Source organism: Chelonoidis abingdonii, chromosome 6 (assembly GCF_003597395.2).
Source record: "Chelonoidis abingdonii isolate Lonesome George chromosome 6, CheloAbing_2.0, whole genome shotgun sequence".
Lineage (NCBI taxonomy): Eukaryota > Metazoa > Chordata > Testudines > Testudinidae > Chelonoidis > Chelonoidis abingdonii.
Window position 1 is genome coordinate 136,911,080 of NC_133774.1, and position 19,665 is coordinate 136,930,744.

The following is a 19,665-nucleotide window of genomic DNA, read 5'->3' on the forward strand; positions in this document are numbered from 1 at the left end:
CTCCAGCGCCCTTGTACCGCACAAGGGAGTCACTCAGAGGCTGCAGACCAGAGCCCAGCCAGCCCAGCCCCAGCGCCTTTGTGATGCACTGGGGAGTCAGACGAAGGCCGCAGACCAGAGCCCGGCCAGCCCTGCTCCAGCGCCCTTGTGGTGCACAGGGGAGTCACAAGGAGGCTCCAGACCAGAGCCTGGCTAGCCCTGCTCCAGCGCCCTTGTGGTGCACAAGGGAGTCAGACAGAGGCTGCAGACCAGAGCCCAGCCAGGCCTGCTCCAGCCCTTTGTGGTGCACAGGGGAGTCACAAGGAGGCTGCAAACCAGAGCCCGGCCAGCCCTGCTCCAGCGCCCTTGTGGTGCACAGGGGAGTCACATGGAGGCTGCAGACCAGAGCCTTTCCTGCACTGTTCCAGCCTCAGTCTCTTCAGACTTGGTGCAGCTCTGGAAGTACCTTTAACCTGGAATCCCCTGCAGTGAGAGAACTGGCTGGCAGTACATTGTAGGGCAGCCAAGCAGATCCACACGCAGCACCCAGGACAGCAGGCAGATGGCCATCAGGGCCAAGGGAAGTGTGCACTGCATTCACCTCCTTTTTCCCAATGCAAAACATAGAACAAGTCATTCTCATGAGGCATCTGGGTGTCTGCTGCAGGCACAGTGCATGCCATGGCTGCAGAGTGGGCCTGTCACCTCAGTATCTGCCCGAGTCCATGCGGATGTTTTTAATCTCCAGTTCTAGCTGTTTGACTTGAATGTCCCTCTGGTTAACCAGCTCTCGCAGTTTCCGGATTTCTTCCTGCTGTCGATAAAACATCTGCAACAGCTGTAAAACAAATAGCATTCTGTTTTTTCCTCTTGTGCCCCAGCTGGGTCTAGGCATAATGCACATGAACATCTGTGCTCCACTGCAGCTCTACAGCATCACACCATAAACCAGGGTGCCCAGACCCTCCCAAAGCAGCTAGGCACTGCAGCCACTACCTGACAGCTTAGACTAGGCACCTTGCCCATGCCAGGCACCACCTGTTGTCCCCGCAAAGCTCTACAGCCTTAACACATAGGAAAGGAAAGAGACAGAAGAATATGCATTTCTTTCCATCCCAGTCTCACCCCCAGGCAAGGTGACTCCAATCCACCAATGGGCTGGTTGCTAAAACACGGCCCTGGCACTCAGGACACCTGAGTCCAATTCCTGGCTCTGCCACTGACTCCCTGTGCTCCCTCAGGGCAAGTCTACACTACAGTATTAAGTCAACCTAAGTTACATCAATGTACAGGTAGCAAAGTAAGCACATCGCTGGTGTCAGCAGCGCACATCTTCACCAGGAACGCTTGCACCGATTTAACTGTCAGGGTGGGGCACTGTGGGACGGCTTCTGAAAGGCAGCCACACACGATGCAAGCAACACAGTGTCTACACTGATGCTGCACTGACCTAACTACATCGACCTCAGCACTACACCTCTCACAGAGGTGGAGTATTAAACCAGCACAGCAGGTGAGTACACTAAAATATATCTCCCACCGATGTAAGACTCTGAGGCCATGTCTACACTACAAAATTAGGTCAACTTACGTTAGGTCCACCTACAGTCACGGCAGTAATTCAATTGGCTATTGGTGTTCACACACTGCTGGCGGAAGGAGGGTAGTATGTCCTCACCAGAAGAGCTTGCACTGACTGACGTGGGTCACTGACAGTTGTGCAGAGCTCACCTGCTACAGGCCTCTGGCCCCGGGGGCTGACAGCCATAGACCAAACCTGAAATCATAGGAGCCATGAAACTGACAAGAATGTCAGTTTCACTTCTGGCAGGCTCCCTGCTGTGAAACTGAGTCCTGGGCCCCTGACAGCTTCTGCTGTTGGCCCAGCAGTGGAGGGCGGGTTCCAGCTGTGGGCCTTGCACTTGGCTGACAGCCAACAGGCAATGGAAATAACTGACACTGCCAACTACACCAGCCTAAGTGCTGTGCCTTTCACAGGGGTGGAGTTACTAAGTCAGTGTAGTGGGCGACTTACATTTCTGGGGGCTACATTTTAGTGTGGACGCTTAGAGAATTAGGTCAATGTAAGCTGCCTTATGTTTACCTAACTCTGCAGTACAGAACAGGGCTCAGTCTCTCTGGGGCTCAGTTCCCATCTGTCCAATGGCGATGGTAACCATTCCTTTGTTGTTTACATCGTGAATTCCCGGGAGGCAGGGGCAGGGGCAGGTCTTGGCCAGCGCTAGTTGTGTGCCCAGCATGCTGGCACTGAAGTGGAGGGTTTCTTTAGCTCTGCTTATGCACCCAAGTCCCACACTGCAGACCCTGGGCATTGTTTTTCAGTTCAATCTATGCCCATACAAAACATCTGCAGTTTGCACACTTTGCCAGCTGTATGTCATTCTCCCCCCATGCCCACATGCTTTCCCATAGCCAGACCTCATTCTCGGTTTTGGGTGGAGGACACTCGAATAAGTCCAAGCCATTTGAAAGCTGCATTTGTCGATCTCCCTGCGATCTTTCCTCCACTTTTTTCTGGCCTCTCTTTTCTTGGATCCCACTTTGCTTCTGAATTTCCTTCATTGCCATTCTTTCTGTCCTGTCCTGGTACCAGTTTGATTCTGTGGACAGTGGTGATGGTTCTTTCTCAGGAAATTGTGGCAGAGAATTCAGGATTTCAGAGCCTGGTCTCAAAGATACCAGGACAGGACCTACAATGTAAGTAGGTGAATGGTTAGCACACATATAGAGCACACAAATCAGCCCTGAACAAAACACAGGAGATCTGTAGGTTCAGATAGCCAGGCTCAAGTCTGGAGTTATTTCCAAAGGTGTTACCAACAGAGACAGCTCTGAGCCACTCACTACAGATTTTTTATGGATACAATTTTTCCTCTCCCAAGATTTTCCAGTAGCTAAAGAGTAAAATAGCTAATGACATTTTGCGAAAACACCAGACAATCCAATCAGTGTTTGACTCTGTCCTCTTTCTGCAAGCCTGACCTTTATTAATTCCATTCAGCCATTCTTGCGCCGTGAGTGCTGGCTGGGCTCCAGCTGTCATCGGGTAGATGTCTTCCTGGTACGACTCCGACTGCAAATACACAGACAGCAGAGTCACAGCTGCCGCTGCCAGCTACTGACAGCTTCAACACGTTACCGGGAAGAATTTTCAGCATGAGAGACTAGCCATGGGAGCATTTCACAATGACTGATCCCTTACAGCCCTGTTTTATGACTTTCACATTTGCCATGAAAATGTACTAGCCCTGACACCAAATCCACTTGGCTCCCCAATGGTAGAAGGAGAATGACAACAAAACAGCCAGAGACATTCCTCTCCTTTGCTCAGCACTTACTTGCATTGGACAAGGGGAATTTTGCAAGACATTTTTTAGTTCATGTCAGTAAGGCTGTTATTCATGCAAGCACCATATGAAGGGGGAATCCAGCCACCACTGGCGTTAGTGACAAAGCTCCCATTAACTTCACTAGGGTCAGGATTTCAGCCAAAGTGAATATTAAAGACAAAGCACAAGCAGGAGGAGTTGGATGGTTTGAAAGTGCTGGTGTAGTCTGATAACTGTCCCTCAGAATGGCACCCTGTAACCCCCATATTCATTACTGACATAGTGATATTTCATATAACAGATGCCATGTGAGGTATCATATGAAAGGGTCACGATCTGCTGAAACCTGTTCTTCTGTCCAAATATGTATATCATTCTTGTGTATAAAGTTATGAGATTTTGCTGTATGGTTGTTACTGAAATATGCTGTAAGATTGCTAGTGACATACAAAGAAGGCAAACAATGCCCAGGAGGGTGCTCAATGACTGTTAATCATCAGGTGTAATCAAGGGATCTACACTTCAGTAACAGCTGCCCAAGCACCACACAACAGGGACTGCTCAACTCTATGGCTCAGTTGCACAGGACCACACCAGAAGATTGCTCAACCCAGTGACTCAGCAAAGCCCACCAAGCCACATTGGGGCAAGTGTCTTCTCAGCACAGGGACTGAGGATATAAAATAGGAAACAGCTGCAGTATGCCTCTGCCTTTCTCCTCCCCCACCTACGCTGGAAGCAACAGCAATGCCAAGAAGCTGATGGTCATCTGAGGAGACTGGTCCAGGCTTAAGGGAAGCCTGTTCATCCACCGGGGTGAGAAAACTGCTGATCTAAATACTGCTTAATGTAATAAGGTTTAAGATTTAGATTGTGTGTTTATCTTTTATTTTCTTTGGTAACTTTCTCTGATCTTTCATGCCTATCATTTGTAATCACTTAAAATTTATAATTCTGTACTTAATAAATCTGTTTTATACTTTACCTAAAACAGTGTATTTTGTGTGAAGTGCTTGGGAAACCTCAGCTCAGTTTACAAAGCCTGGTGCATGTCCTCTCCACATTGAGGGAAGAGCCGACTGGGTAATAAACTTACACTGGTCAGGCTTCTAACCAGGCAGGGAAAGACAGTACAGCTCTAGGGTGCAAGGATGAGGAGGTGGGGGAACTGGCTGGTGCCTTTCTCTGTTTGATTTATGAGTGGCTCAGGGAGCATTCATGCGATCTAGCTGGGTGTGGGGTTCCACATACGGTTGCGCTGAGCGATAACAGCACCTGGAGGGGTTTGCTTCTTGTCACTGGCAAAGCACTGTGAGAGAGTGTCCAGGCTGGAGAGTTAAGGGAGCACAGCAGTACCCTATTTCCAGGCTGCACCCCAGGGATCCCGTCACATGTAGCTGTTAGAGCAGCATCTGAGGAACATGCACTTTTGGGTGCTTAGCATGAAAGGTGAACAGGGACTTACTGGCGCTACCACAGTGCCACAATGGGGTTTGTGTATTCACCCATGGCAATACCCCTGCACAATGCTGCCATAGCTTTATAAACTGTGCTGCAGTTTCCACTGACAGACTCAGTAGCTCAAGGAGCCAGGACATGAACAGATCAGAGAGTAAGTGACAGGAGGTCCTGGTTCCAGTTTCACCTGCACTGTCATTGCACAAGGGCTGAGGCTGGACACATTTGAAAGTTTCTTCTACACCAGAGCATGACTGTGTTGCACACACAGGGTAGACACCCTGGTACCTGTGAGTGGCGCTTGATCAGGTCATGCCACCACACCCCTCCAAGTCACCCTTCTTATCAATGGCTCTCCTTGGGGAGGCTGTGTTTGAGGAAGTTCACAGCCAGGCATTTCACAAGCCATTCACACTTGTTTCAGTGAATCCATCCCACATACGGTGACACAGGTGACCACCAAGCAGGAGAAGAACAGTTCCTGCATTCTGAAGCACGGGCCCATAAGGATGTGGCCTTGGCAGCAATCAAGGGCTGGGGATGCACTTTTTAAAGGCTTTTCCCCTAAAACTGAAATAACTTCACTTCGAGCCCCAAACCAGTAACCTGGGAGCCTGTATGTAGATCCATAGCACTTCGGTGCCTTTGATAGGCAATTTATTCCCCACTTGCAGAGGGTTTTAAACAGGAAAACTTCCCTGAAGAAAGGGAAGGGAAACGACAGGGTGAACTTGTATAAACTTATCACTTACCAGTTTCTCTCACTGCTACCCTAACATGCAGGAGTCTCAGTGCCAAACTAAACCCATCCTCAGAATAGCCATCCCCTCCTAATAGCTGCTCTCCATCAGCTCAACTCTTCGTAATGCTGCTCCTCACACGGTGCTGTTAGCTGGCCAAACTGCAGCACTGCTCCATCCTTTGGGTGTGATCCTTAGCTCTCAGCTGGAACAGCTATTCCGCTCCGCCTGTAAACACTAGCTCTCTGCTGGGGACCAGATCCCCACAGCTGCTCTGCTCCCTCCACAGAACACAGCTGCTTCTTTCAGCTCCGCTCTTTTAGAAAAGAAGCAGTGGTAGCAGTGACCCTCCCCAGACTCCCTACCCCCCAGAGAAGTACAGCAGCCCAGAAGCACGCACTCTCCTTCCCTACTCCTGGCTTTTATCTTACCCAACCTTGGCAACCATCATTCTCCATCAGGGTGACCCCAAGCCCAGTCACTGTCCAGGCCTTTCCCAGGGGGTTCCCAACAGGAGCCCCAGGAACAAATTGTACCCCAACTATACCTCAATGTCCCCAAATGATGCACAGTTCCTATATAAATGAGGTACTGCCTCGCCCAGTCAGCTCCTTTCTCTGGTCAGTTCTACACCACAGAGCTTACAAAGGAAACCCGCTCAGCCCTGCCTCCCCCTCTCGCTCAGCAGGGCACTATCAGGCACAGTGGCTGTGAGTGAGAGGGCTGCTGACGCACACCTACCTGGCGAGGAACAATCATAGAGACGGGCTCAATCAGGCTTTTGCCTGGGATCAGTTTGTAGAACCGGAAGATTTCACAGGCCGACACGTCAAGGCCCCTCTTCGGCATGATTCCTGAGCGGAGAGCAGAAGAAATGGCAGGTGGGGGTTGTAACAGCGCCCTTCCACCAGCAAACACCCCATGCGGGCGTACTGACCCTCCCGCCAGATGCATGCCTCAGAGGGCAGGTACAGCCCCTTCTCCTTTCAAGTGACATTACAAGAGCCAGGTGGCTTGTACTGGACAAACGGCTGTGGGACCCTGGAGGGAATTCTCATCTCCCTAAGGGATACAGTATGCTTGGTTCCTTCTGAAGCAGACAGGCTTCAAGCACCTGATGATGGGCTGCCTTGGCCGCCAGTGACCCCACTGCACAGACATGGAGAGAGGCAGTGGGGTCTGCTACCCTGACTGCCAGTGACCCCACTGCACAGACATGGAGAGGGGCAGTGGGATCTGCTACCCTGACTGCCAGTGACCCCACTGCACAGACATGGAGAGGGGCAGTGGGGTCTGCTACCCTGATTGCCAGTGACCCCACTGCACAGAGATGGAGAGGGGCAGTGGGATCTGCTACCCTGACTGCCAGTGACCCCACTGCACAGACAGGGAGAGGGGCAGTGGGGTCTGCTACCCTGACTGCCAGTGACCCCACTGCACAGAGATGGAGAGGGGCAGTGGGATCTGCTACCCTGACTGCCAGTGACCCCACTGCACATAGATGGAGAGGGGCAGTGGGATCTGCTACCCTGACTGCCAGTGACCCCACTGCACAGACATGGAGAGGGGCAGTGGGGCCTGCTACCCTGACTGCCAGTGACCTCACTACAGGGACCAATCTTATTTATCATTTTCATTAATGACCTTGGTGTGAGATAATAAAAACTGTTATGGTCTCCAATCCGGGTCTGGTTGGGAAGCCACAACCCTGGACTGCCAAAGGGAGTGTGAGGAGGGGAGTCTGGGCCCTCCCACTCTTCCAGGCTCTGACCCAGGACCCCTTGGGCTACCAATAACCTGACAACCAAGACTACTTAAGGCTGTTTTCCCTGGGCCTCTTCCCACCTGGGGTCACCTCAGTCCAAGGCTTTCACCTGGTGGGAAAATCCAAATCACAAGAACGCAGGAGGAAGTCTCCACTGTCCAGGACCACAGGATACTTCCCTCTCTGCTTGTCTCTGCAGAGGATCCTCCCTCCCTCACAGGGCAGCTGTATTTTGTTTTGTTGTGCTCTCCTCTGCTGGAGCTGTGGGCTGCAGGTCTGCTCACCTTAGCACCACTCTCCAACTGAACTAATTCGCTGCCTTTTCATTCCTCCAGCAGATAGAGCATTTACTGCAGGGGTGGGGCTGGTTGAGCTCAAAATGAGCCCGTAAGCCCTTGTTGCTCAGTGGGGTGTTTGTACACCCCATCACAATGACACAAAGTTGGGAGGTACTCCCTGTATGGAGGAGGATCAGAATAGCATTAAAGAAGATCTGGAGGACCCTGAAAACTATAGTAATAGAAAAAGGATGAAATGTAACAGTGCATATTGCAAGGTCAGGCACTTAGGGACTAACAGCAAGAATTTTTGCTATAAGCTGGGGACATATCAGTTGGAAGTGACAGAGGAGGAGGAAGACCTGCATTTACTGGTTGATCACAGGATGACTATGAGCTGCCAATGTGATGTGGCTGTGAAAAAGGCCAATGCACTCCTAGGATGCATCAAGCAAAGTATTTCCAGTAGAGATAGGAAAGTGTTAGCACCATTATATACTCCTGGGGGATTTTAGTGCTACTGCGCATGCAGAATTTGTGCAGAAATTAAGGTTGTGCATGCAGAATTTCCTTTTTCTCTCCACAGAAATATGGGTGAATGGAAACACTCCCCTGTGAGGAAGGACTGAACAGACTGGGTTCATTGTCTTGGAGAGGGACACGACAGAAATCTATAAAATAGTGACTGCCCAGAGACGTGCGATTGGGAGCCCCTGTTTTCTCTGTCTCAGAACACAAGGACAAGGGGACATTCAGTGGCACTGAAAAGTGGGAAATTCAAACCAATAAAAAGGATACACTTCTTCACACAACTTGTACTAGCCTGTGGAACTCTGATGGGGCGTTCACCCCACAACAGCCCTGAAAGGCTTACGGAAGCTGAGAAAGACCAATTGTGATAGACCCCACACGAGGGGATTAGCCTGGAGAAGCAACCCCTGACTGCAGCATGAAGCTCAGCTGAGCAGGTGTGTGCTGGGCTAGTATAAAGCCAGGAAGCTGCCAACAGAGATGGCTGCAGTGAGGAAGCTACAGCCACCCTCTGTGCATCAGACAGGGAAGGAGGGAATCCAGGTACGACAAGCTGGACTAGGCCCAGAGGCCCCTACTGGAGGCCTGAGGGTCCTGCTACATCCCATCCCAGAGAGTAGCAGAAGAAAATCTTCCAAGCAGCCAATCAGAGGGGCGGCAGAGACAGGGTCCGTCAGTTGCTGTTTGGATCTGGAAGAGAGAGTACTGGGTTCCTGGCCTGGCTGGAAGAGCAGCAGGACCACAGACAGCTCAATGCATGCAGGGATCAAGGAGCTAAGAAGAAGCTCCTGGCTGGCTACTGGGGGCATAGCCCCATACCAGGGCCGGGAGAAAGTAAAGACTGCATACCCCGGAAGGGGTTTGTTCTGTTCCTCCAACAGACAGTGTGTGTGACTTGGCTGGAGGGCTGAGTCACTGAAGACCCACTGAACAAACCATTGACTGAGGGGCGCAGGCGAGAGGTGGGTGACCCTGTTACAACAGGGAAAGAGTAAGACCCCGGGAGCCTGACCTTGTGGGAAGGGCATTCCCAGAAGAGAGGTGGGTGGAGAAAAAAGCCTGTGGGAGGCAAGTAGGAAGCAGCCCAGGGAGAGAGCAGCAAGGTTGGGGACTGAGCAGGTCTTGGCTGAGTGCTGTAGGGTCCCTGGCTTGGAACCTAGATTTGTGAGTGGGCCCAGGGTTCCCCTACTAGCCACTGACAGAGTGGCATTGCCTGGACAGCAGATCCAGTGAGCCTCTGTGCCCCAGGATGGGAAATCACACAGCGACCTGGCTGGAGTGCCAACTCACGAAGGGGAAGCTGCAGCTCCTGGCATGAGAAAGGGGCTGCAGAGTGACAGAGGGGACAACAGGTCAGGGCCTTGCGCCTGGAAGAGAGCTAATCCCCAAAGCAGCCCCAAGCAGTGAGGGCCCCATGACAAGAACTCATTGCCACAGGAAGTCACTGAGGCCCACCAGAATTTAGCAAGAGGGACTATTTTATATGGCCAATAAGAAACTCCCGAGTTTTAATGGTAACACACATTCTGGCAGGGCTCCTAAATCTCCTGCTCCAGGGCTGAAGCCAGTCTCCGAGCACTAAAGACTGTGTGTGGGCAAGCTATCCCCCATGGTACTGTGGGGTACTTATATACACTCTGGAGGGTGGAGTCCAGGCTCTGACCACGTCCTGCCCTCTCCATTCACTTGTTCCTGGGGGTGCAGCAGCTGCATGAAGTCTGCTTTGGTCAAGCAGGGGAGCTCTGTGTATGAGCCGGGGAGGGTTATTATACCTCCCTGCATGGGCACATTAGGGCTAGTTAAAATCTACCTCTCAGTAAGAAGAGTCTAATCCAGGGGTCAGCAGCCTTTCAGCAGTGCTGTGCTGAGCCTTCATGCAGACACTCTAATGAAAGGCTTCGTGTGCCTGTAATGCATTTGAACCGTTTTTAGAAGGTCTCTCTCTAAGTCTATAATATATAACCAAACTACTGTTATATGTAAAGTAAACAAGATTTTCAAAATGTTTCCGAAGCTTTATTTAAAATTAAATTAAAATGCAGATCTTATCAATTTAGTGTGATCCTTGCCCTTGCTTTTCCTTGCTGAGTTTTCCAATGTCTGGCGGCACCTATTTAGATACTTTACACTGCACATGGGCCTCTGAGTTATAAGTTGTTAACCAGCTGGCAGGAGGTCAGCAGCTGGAACCCCTGATCCGTAGCTGAGGTGTGGAGCTGGCGGCTGGTAGGGCTGAGCAGGGCCAGAAGCCTGGACCCTGTCTGGAAGGGGCCTGCGCTGGAATTCCAATGGGAAGCACGGTGAGTGGGTCTGTGGGGACCCCGGCTGGCAAGGGGCCAGCAGCCGGAACCCCAGAGTGGCGGTGGGCTGAGCGGCTCAGCCCACCCAGCTCTGCGGTTTCAGGGGTGGGCTGAGCATCTCCGCCTGCCCTGCTCTGGGGTTTCAGCCACTGGCTCCTGCCAGCCGGGGTCTCAGCCCACTGCCAGCCTGGGGTTCCATCCCCCAGGCCAGCAGCTGGTGCTGAGTGGGACTGGCAGCGGAACCACGGCTGGCAGGAGCCAGGGGTGGAAACCCCAGAGCGGCAGTGAGCTGAGCAGCTTAGCCCGCCACCACTCTGGGGTTTCGGCTGCTGGCTCCTTGCCAGCTGGGGTCTCAGCACACTGCCAGCCTGGGGTTCCTTCCCTCAGGCCAGTAGTGAGTGCTGAGTGGGATCCTGGCTGGCAAGGGGCCAGCAGCCAGAACCCCAGAGCAGCAGCGGGCTGAGCAGCTCAGCCCGTCACCGCTCTGGGGTTTCCACCACAGGTTCCTGCCAGCTGGGGTCTCAGCCCACTGCCAGCCTGGGGTTCCATTCCCCAGGCCAGCAGCTGGCACTAAGTGGGACCGACGGTGGGAGCACAGATGGCAGGAGCCGGCGGTGGAAACCCCAGAGTGGTGGTGGGCTGAGCTGCTCAGCCCGCCTCGCATGCCATCAAAAATCAGCTCGCATGCCACCTTTGGCACACGTGCCATAGGTTGCCGACCCTTGGTCTAATCTCCCAGGCTTCACGTGCTATTACTGAGCATAACGTGGCAGCTATGAATTTGTGGGCACGGTCCTTGCCCCATCTCTGCTTGACTTTGAAAGCTGTCTGAGGTATGCACTATATAAACCAGCATCCTTCTGCTGCTGCCACGGGTGGCATGTTTCCCTGCAATGCTGACTAGACACACTCCAGAAAGCAGTGCATGGGGGAGATGAATGTGCACTCCATGCTGAGACGCTGGCTTCCTCAAGTGTTGATCCAGTGTAGCATGGAACAGGTGCCCTGGCTGCAGCATCTAACGAGCAATTCAAAGTAGGTGGCAGGAGCAGAAGCCATAAACCTGTCTGTACAGACCTGAGGTGTTATTTTCCCTGTGGAGATTATCTGCAGACAGCACAAATCTGGAGGTAGTTCTGTAATTTTACTAAGAATAATTGCCCTGAAATGTAACCACAGTGTGCTACAATTTTAAGCATTGCCCCTTCTTGCACAAAGATCAGTTTATGAGCTAAGAGTCCAACGGGAGACAAGTATATTTTAATTGGAATAACTAGGACTGGCCCAGCTTTCAGCCACTCCAGATTTTCACCAAGTGCCTCAGTGCAAACTTACCCCATTCTAACTGCTGGGTTGACTCTCCTCTCTCTCTTGTCAGTTTTACACAGGTGTAACTGCATTGATCTTAATGGAGTTACACTCTGATTTGCACCCTGCATGTGAGAGCACAAGTAGGCCAATGACCTTAACATACATGCACAGCAGCCAGTGCCTGGCACTGCACATTCCTGCACTGCAGGAAGCTCATCAGTCTGCATCAGAAAGACGAAGGACTGAGCTGGCTGTGCCAGAGATGTGGGGATTGCAAAGCTGAGGCTCAGAGCACTGCATCATCTGCTTCAGGGGACTTAAAGTCTCCAGCAGCAGATCCTGCACCATGCCCAAGGGAAGCAGAGGGGTTTGGGCAATGCAGCGGGTGAGCAAAGGACACCATTGGAACAGCCCTATTAGTCTGCATCCTGCAACAAATACACAGTCCTGACTACCCAGGCCTTGGCTACACTGGCACTTTACAGCACTGCAACTTTTTCGCTCAGGGGTGTGAAAACACACACCCCTGAGCGCTGCAAGATACAGCGCTGTAAAGCTGCAACCACATTCACACTTCAAAGTGCTGCCGCAGCAGCGCTCCCGCAGCAGCGCTTTGAAGTTTTGAGTGTAGCCAAACCCCTAGTCTGCAAGGTGCTGCACAGTGCTGGGCTGTACGGAGCACCCGCAGCCCCACTCACCTCCATGGCAGTGCAGAACACACAACAAGTCCCCACATTTGTTTCAGAGCACATCAAAGGGAGAGGTGGCTGGGGTGGGCAGAACCCTGCTGGCAGATTCCCGAGTGCAACAGCCAGGCCAGGCAAAGGCAGCTATTAGCCAGTGGCAGTAGTAACTGGAAAAACGTACCCAAGCAAACAGCAAGAAGCAGGGTGGGGCAGGTTGCTACCTGCTCAGCAGCGTGGCTCTGCCTTTGTACAGGTGGAGCAACCTATGTATTTCGCTGGGGCTGGATGTGGCCCTAAGTCCTCCTCCTCCTTTAGTCCTGAACTACTGCTGAATCTTTACAGCAGCTTCATTTACTTTAAATGTTAATAAATCCTCCTGTCTAATGCGCATTTGATCTGATTTCAAAGGTGGGTGCTCCTTGTTCTGACCCCAAAGTCAGCTCAGTGTATATTCCCCCACTGCATTCAGTGGATTAGATTTTGGTAACACTGGATGGAAGGTGGTCTTGACAAATACATTTGACTGCATTTCTTGATGAGGTTACAAGTTAGGCTGATAAAGGTAATTGTGTTGATGTACTGAAAGTTGTGTGAGGTGTCTGACTGAATATCACATGCTATTCTGATTAAAAACTGGCTAACTGATACATCTCAAAAGCAATTGAAAATTGCCATCCAGTGGGGTGCTTCCAGGAGGGTTCCACAGGGATGAGTTCTCAGCCCAATTCTATTCACTATTTTAAACAATGATCTGAAAGAAGTTATAAAATCCTTGCAGCTAAAATTTACAGATGACACAATTAGTGGAATGATAAATAACGATAAGGAGGGCAGTTCTACAAACCAACCTGGCTTGCAGTAATCTGTGTCTTAATATAACCGAAAGCAAGTTCTTACACCTAGGAACAAAGTCAGATGGAAGGGGAAGCAGTGATGCTGAAAAGAATTTAGGAGTCATGCTGGAAACCAACTGAACACGTGCTCCAAGTGCCAGGATGTGGCCTAAAAAGTGAACATAGTCCTGGGACACAGTAACAGAGGAATATCACGTAGCAGTAGACACATCCCTGGGGATACTATTGCCCCAGATTTAAAATTGAGGAAGATTTAGGGAAGAGCCACAGGAATAATCTGAGGACTGGAAACCAAGCTTTCCATTAGAGGCATCAGGAGTTCAATCTAATTAGCCTATCGAAAAGAGGGTTAAAAGACTATTTAAGCACAGTCTGTATGTAAGTCCCTGCTTGAGGAGAAGATGGCTGATACTGGAGAGCTCTTTAGTGTAGCAGGCAAAGGCACAAGGAGATCCCAGATTGAAAGCAAAGTCAGCAGAGTTCAAACTAGGAATAAGATGCACATTTTAACAGCAGAGTAAATAGCCACTGAAGCAGTTTCCGAACAATGGGGGGCGGGGGGGTCCAGCATTTGCAGTCTTGCAGACACCAATATCAGGACTGGGTGTCTCTTTCTAAAAGATCCACTCTAGCTCAGCTGGGAACTCTGGGGGAGAGGGGAGGGGAGGAGAGGGACAGGGACGACTGCAGGGCTCACTGGGCAAGGTTTTCTGGCTGAGTTCTGGAGGGGGTCAGATTAGATGGTCATAACAATCCCTCTAGTTTAGGAGTGTATGGATCTGTGATTTACAGCAGTGTAACACCGAGTGAGAGCAGAACCGAGCCCCCTGGCTTCTCATCAAAACCTATGGAATTGTGGGCCATCCTGTACTCCCACTGGATTCCCTCAGGGTGTGGGACTGGGCCCCTAGTTAGATGAGAAATACACGATACAAACTCACCAATTCCTTTCTGTGGTAGATGGGAGCGGTATTCCATCAGGTAGTTCAGGTACGGCTTCTCAGCGCTTATTTCATAGTATCGTATGTTCCCATCTCCCTACAGATGGCAAGAGAGAACACAGGCATTGCTTAGCCCCTGCTGCAGGAGAGGGGGAGCCCAAGGTGGTCACCTGGTTTACCTTCTCTAGAACGTCCATTGTTCTTTTCAAGCTCTATCATATCACCTTGTATTTGTTTCCTCTCTAAACTAAACCGTCCCAATCTTTCCAGTCTCCTTCCATATAAAAATCTTTTCCTGGCCTCCAATATTTTTCCTCCACTTGTCTCTGAACCTCTTTTATTTCTGTCATGGCCTTTTAGTCAGAGAGTGATCAGAATGGAACCCAGTATTCCAGGTGCAGGTGTATCACTGATTTATAGAACTACATGGAAGGGAAATCAAACGCACAACTGCAAAATGGGGAATAACTAGCTAGATGGTGAAAAGGATCAGGGGGTTTAGTGGATCACAAATTGAATGAGTCAACAATGTGATGCAGTTGTGAAAAAGGCTGATATTCCAGGGTATCTTAACAGGACTGTCATATGTAAGACACCAGGAGGTAACGGCCCCCCTCTATGTGGCACTGGTGAGGCCTCAGCTAGAGTAACATGTGAGTTGCCAGAGTCCAGGGAGAGAAAAAAAATGCTCAAAGGTTTAGAAAACCTGACCTATAAGGAAAGGTTAAAGAAACTGGACATGTTTGGTCTTGCAAAAGACTGAGGCAGGACCCGATAACAGTCTTCAAACATGTGAAGGGCTGTTATAAAGAAGACGGACCAATTGTTCCCCATGTCCACTGAAGGTAGGACAAGAAGTAATGGACTTAATCTGCAGAAAGGGAGATTTTGGCCAGATATTAGGAAAAACTTCCTAACTCTAAGGTTAGTTAAGCTCTGGAACAGGTTTCCAAGGGAGGTTGTGCAATCCCCATCACGGGAGGCTATAAGAACACGTTGGACAAAACACCTGTCAGGGTTGGCCTAGGCAGGGGCTGGACTCGATGACCTCTTGAGGTGCCTTCTAGCCCTATATGTCTGTGATTCTAAGTGTTCAGCGATGCCTCTGCCCTGGGCTGCCCACTGCATGGGACTGCAGCTCAGTTTGGGGCTAGACATATCTCTATTATCGGATTCTGCAAAGAGGAGGGGACAGGCACTGCCAGACCTTTGCTCACCCGGGCCCTGACCCTGCAAGTACTCCTGTGCGTGCTGAACTTCATTCCCACAAAGGCAGCGGCTCTAGCTCATGTGTCTAGTGTTAGTGTCAGGCTTGTTTGCACAGGATCAGGGCCATGGGGTAAGGATTAAAGAGCTAGACACATCTGGACTTTGGGAACTTTCAGATCAACACATGAAAGTACTTTTTTCTGCCTGTCACATAATGAGCCAAACAGGAGGACATGTGGATCCCCAAATGCATACCACACTAGACAATGCACAGCAATTTGTGATCCATACTTGGACAAGTGAGCCCCAAAGGCTTTTAAGAGCAGAGTGAAATCCCATCTTTTCAGCCTCACTGCTACTGAGTGCAAGTGAAGTCTTTTCCTACAACTTTTTTGCTCATCTTTGGCTAAGACTGTGGGATGTCCTGGGAATACATGATTTTGCAGTTAATACTGAAGACTCGATTCAGTTAATATCTGTCTATTATCTGTGGAAGTACAGAAAGAACTGACATGGATTTGTAGGGGATCTTAATGCATGACAGTCTCTGTTGGCCAGAGTTAGGCTAGCTGTAACCCTAATAACACGAGATTTGTAGAAGCAAGGATTGTGTGAGGCGAGTGGAAAAGAACTGTGTGAGAAGTTGTTTTTCGACCTTGTGTAGATAATACAGTATGTAGGCTGGCGTCTCTTAAGTGAGAAAAACAAGCTATCAGGAAGACCAATGTATAAACAAAATGCAGCTGTTGCTTATTATTGTCTGTAACAAAAGTATAAATGCTGCTGTAATTGTTTACCTGTGGAGAGACCTGTCTAGGAAGGGGAGATCCTATGTCCTAGTGCACTGTCTCCCTGTTGTAGCTGCTAAACAAAATGAAGTATCTGACTCTGCTGCACCCAAACAAAAAGTGAGAACTGAGTTTTTCTCTGACAGTTTTGGGGGCTCGTCTGGGATGGCAACGCCTACTGAGACACAGGCAACTGCTACGGATCCTTCCCCTTCAAACCCCATGGTGCCACAAGACAGGTATTAGACCTTTTGAAATCTCTATTGGGGTATCGGAGGAGGACTGTCCATGGGGCCTTCTGTCCCTGTTGGGCTTATGCCATCTGAACTTATTGACTGAGCAGCAAGATCAGATGCAGAGTGGTATTGGGGAAAGGCTGCAACAAGGTTAGGTTGAAACAGTACTGGGGAACTGCTTGGTTGGCCAACAAGATAATGCATAGGGAAATGCATTAGGTATGCACTGGTGCTGAGGGGTTTTTACCGCCTCAAGAGGGTTTGTTATACCGCCTCATGGTATTGGGTCCGGGCATAAGGTGCAGATGTATCGTGGTATATGGAAATAAAGGCCTTGGTGTGTGTGTGTGTGTGTGTGTGTGTGTGTGTGTGTGTGTGCACCAGTGTGAGTGACTGTTACCGGAAGACGCCCAGAGTACTCTGCAAAGCAAAAGCTCGTGACCAGGACTACTCTAACGCACGCCCGGTAACTAGTGGATCTTTAGAAGATCCGACCCACGGGGACTGACTCGGCCTGGCATCGTCCAGTGAGGAAGCTACCTGGGTCTAGGAGCGTGTGAACCCCTTCTTCCCCCCGCCCTTCCTTTCCGTGTGGGCTACTGACAGTCTGATCGTCTCACTGGATGCAATCAGAGTAAGCGGCGCCGTCTCCCAGAGACTAGCCGATGCTCTTTGCCGAAGGAAGGTGTAGGAGGGTCATGGCCATCCTCATTAGCCTCTCCTGTGTGAGTACCCTGTAGGGAGAAATCCTTAGTTTATGAGCCGCTAGCGCGGACAGGGCTCCTTCCCTGTGTGTGTAAGTGGAAAATGAGTGGGGGACAGTCTAAACATTCGACCTCACTCCCTAAGGGTACCCCAGCATATTACACGTACGTACATTATGGTCCAAAAACAACCTGCAGGTATTTAGAGAATTGGAATCTTTACACGCGTGAAAGTCCATCTAAACAATGCCCACTAGAAGGTACCTTCAATCTAGATGAGATCATACATCTCTGAGGAGCTTTTAATCACCAAAAAAAAAAAAAGTCTCTGACACAGTGTGAGCAATTTGTCTATTGAGGAAAGGAATGGGTTAATTTGAAATTCAGTTTGGCCCAGAGATAAAGAGAAAGTTGCTCTGCGTTCAAGGTCAAGAATCAACGCAGACTATGCTAAGTACAAAGAAAAACTGCTTTCGGCCCCAGCTGGCTGTGAAAAAAAAATATAGACAGAGGCAAACCAAAGGCAATACAAGTTACAGAACTGAGATTACATTTGCAAAGCTTAACTGTCCAGTAAGATCCAACAGTGTGCCTTTGCGACCCTGGAGCCGGTGTGGCTTGGTGACAACGGAGAAGCCACAGGCAGCCGACCTGGACTGGAATCTCTGAAAGAGATGCCGCAGGAGATTCCAGGGTGTAAAAGAACAGCCCTTCCAAGAGCGGAAGCATGTTGGAAATTCTGGACAAGCTGTATACAGGATAATCTCCTGTCCACCTCTCCCCCTTCTCTGAAAATTATACACAGACGTGGCCAGTCTAGACGTGTGTGAGTATGAAAATGGCTTAGGGCTTGGGGCATTAATGTTTTTCCACTGAGTGATGTGGGAGCGTTCCCAACACTCTTGTTGTTTTTTATTATTTTATTAATGAAGCTTTAAAATTTAGTCATATGGTGTATTTTCTTTATCTTCCCCAACGTCCTGCAGTGTCAGACTGATCACCTGACACGAGGGATAGATTGGTAACAGAAATTTGTCACAGTTTGGTGAGCAATTGAGAAGGGGGGAGCCCTGCAGAATTTACACCATCTATTTGTTTTACCCTTGTTATTTTATGTTTGCTTTGCTTGGTACTGTTTGGTGTTATATGTTGAGGATTGCATGATTAAAGGTGTGCCCACTCTCACCACAGTAAGTCTGAGAACTGAGAGGGGTTTAGCATTCCTCTCTCCACCCTGTTGACCGGAAGGGTGGCAGGTGGATCTACCCCCAGTCGTAGCAGGACTGGGCAATAGAGAAGTTGTAGAAAAGGAAGAGATGTGTACTTGAATAACTAGAATTGAGCAATTAAGAAGCATAGATCATGAACCAGGCAGCAACTCAAACCTGCACCCAGGCAAGTTGCAGACCTTGAGACAGGACTTCCAGGTAGAAAAGGAAGCACTGGCTAAGCAAGTACTGGTCCTTCAGGGACTTGTCAAAATTAACCACCAGCATATGCCCTATAAAGCTGTGTTTGCCTCACGAAAGGGAGGACTTGGTAGTCTTTGTGAGTAAGAGGATGTGCCTTTAAGATGGTTTAAGAGAGAGACCAGGAAGGTGGGGGCTAGTTGAGAAGCCCACCTTCCTAGCTAAAACTGGTAGTGGAACAAAGCTAGTGCCCATGGAAGGATGGTTCAGCGAGGAAAGCAGGATCGGGCCCAAGCAGGGCAGGCAACAGACAAAGAGATTGGAAAACAGGTTGGAAAATTTGAGGGCATAGTGGAAGGAAGGAGTAAGTAAGTATAAGCATGGGGATTTCAAATACCCAGGACAATACTTGAAATGGTGATTTGAGTTGATAAAAGTGGCTGTTGGGAGACAAGCAAGTGATTTAAGGAAGAAGTGAGAAGTTAACTCTGTAGTTGCTGGAGGAACAGCAGTTGAACTTTGTAAAAATGCTAAAGAGGAAAGTTCTTGGTGTCATTTTGAAATGTTTGTAAATAAATTCAGGCAAAGAAATTATTATTAGATTGTAATTATTTGGCTATGAACAATTTAGTCGAATTAAGCTAAAGAAATATATACAGTGCTATGTAATTGAAATCCTATTAGGCTCTAAGGGCACTAATAAGTTATGCTTTTTCTTTCAGTGTTTGAAAGCAGAGAGTTAGAAGTAAAAAAGCCATCAAAATTCTGATAAAGTTAATTAGTGTCCCTTTTAAGGTAAGAATCTTTAGCTGTGAATAGCTTTGGATCCAGAAGCAAGCCAGAAAGCATCTGTATTAATGCAAATTATCTAACTGATAAGGTAGTAGCCACTGAAACCTGGACTGTCTATGAAACAAATACAAGAAAATATGGGATAATTCCCCTGTTTTGCCTGAAACCAATAAGGTATATTTGTATATTTTAAGTGATGACTGACTGCCCAGAAGGGTAGACCTCTGTTTTTTGTCTTTCAGATAATCAGAGAAAAACTGATGCCAGCTGAACAGCATTCAACCCCTTTGTACCATGCATTTACTAGCACAATAGTGAAATTATTTTTGTGTTC

General features: G+C 49.4%; 1 protein-coding gene across 1 annotated transcript in view; it reads right to left on the bottom strand.

Annotated features, from left to right (window-relative positions):
- Window positions 1-281: 281 nt before the first annotated feature.
- Window positions 282-19,665, bottom strand: part of CORO2A (coronin 2A) — a 151,093-nt gene continuing 131,709 nt past the window's right edge. The window contains exons 8-12 of the mRNA XM_032782942.2: window positions 14,194-14,290; window positions 6,269-6,381; window positions 2,983-3,073; window positions 2,419-2,690; window positions 282-817 (exon numbers count right to left, since the gene is read on the bottom strand). Of these exons, the coding sequence (XP_032638833.1) occupies window positions 686-817; window positions 2,419-2,690; window positions 2,983-3,073; window positions 6,269-6,381; window positions 14,194-14,290 (705 nt within the window). The 3' untranslated portion in view covers window positions 282-685. The remainder of the gene's footprint in view (window positions 818-2,418; window positions 2,691-2,982; window positions 3,074-6,268; window positions 6,382-14,193; window positions 14,291-19,665) is intronic.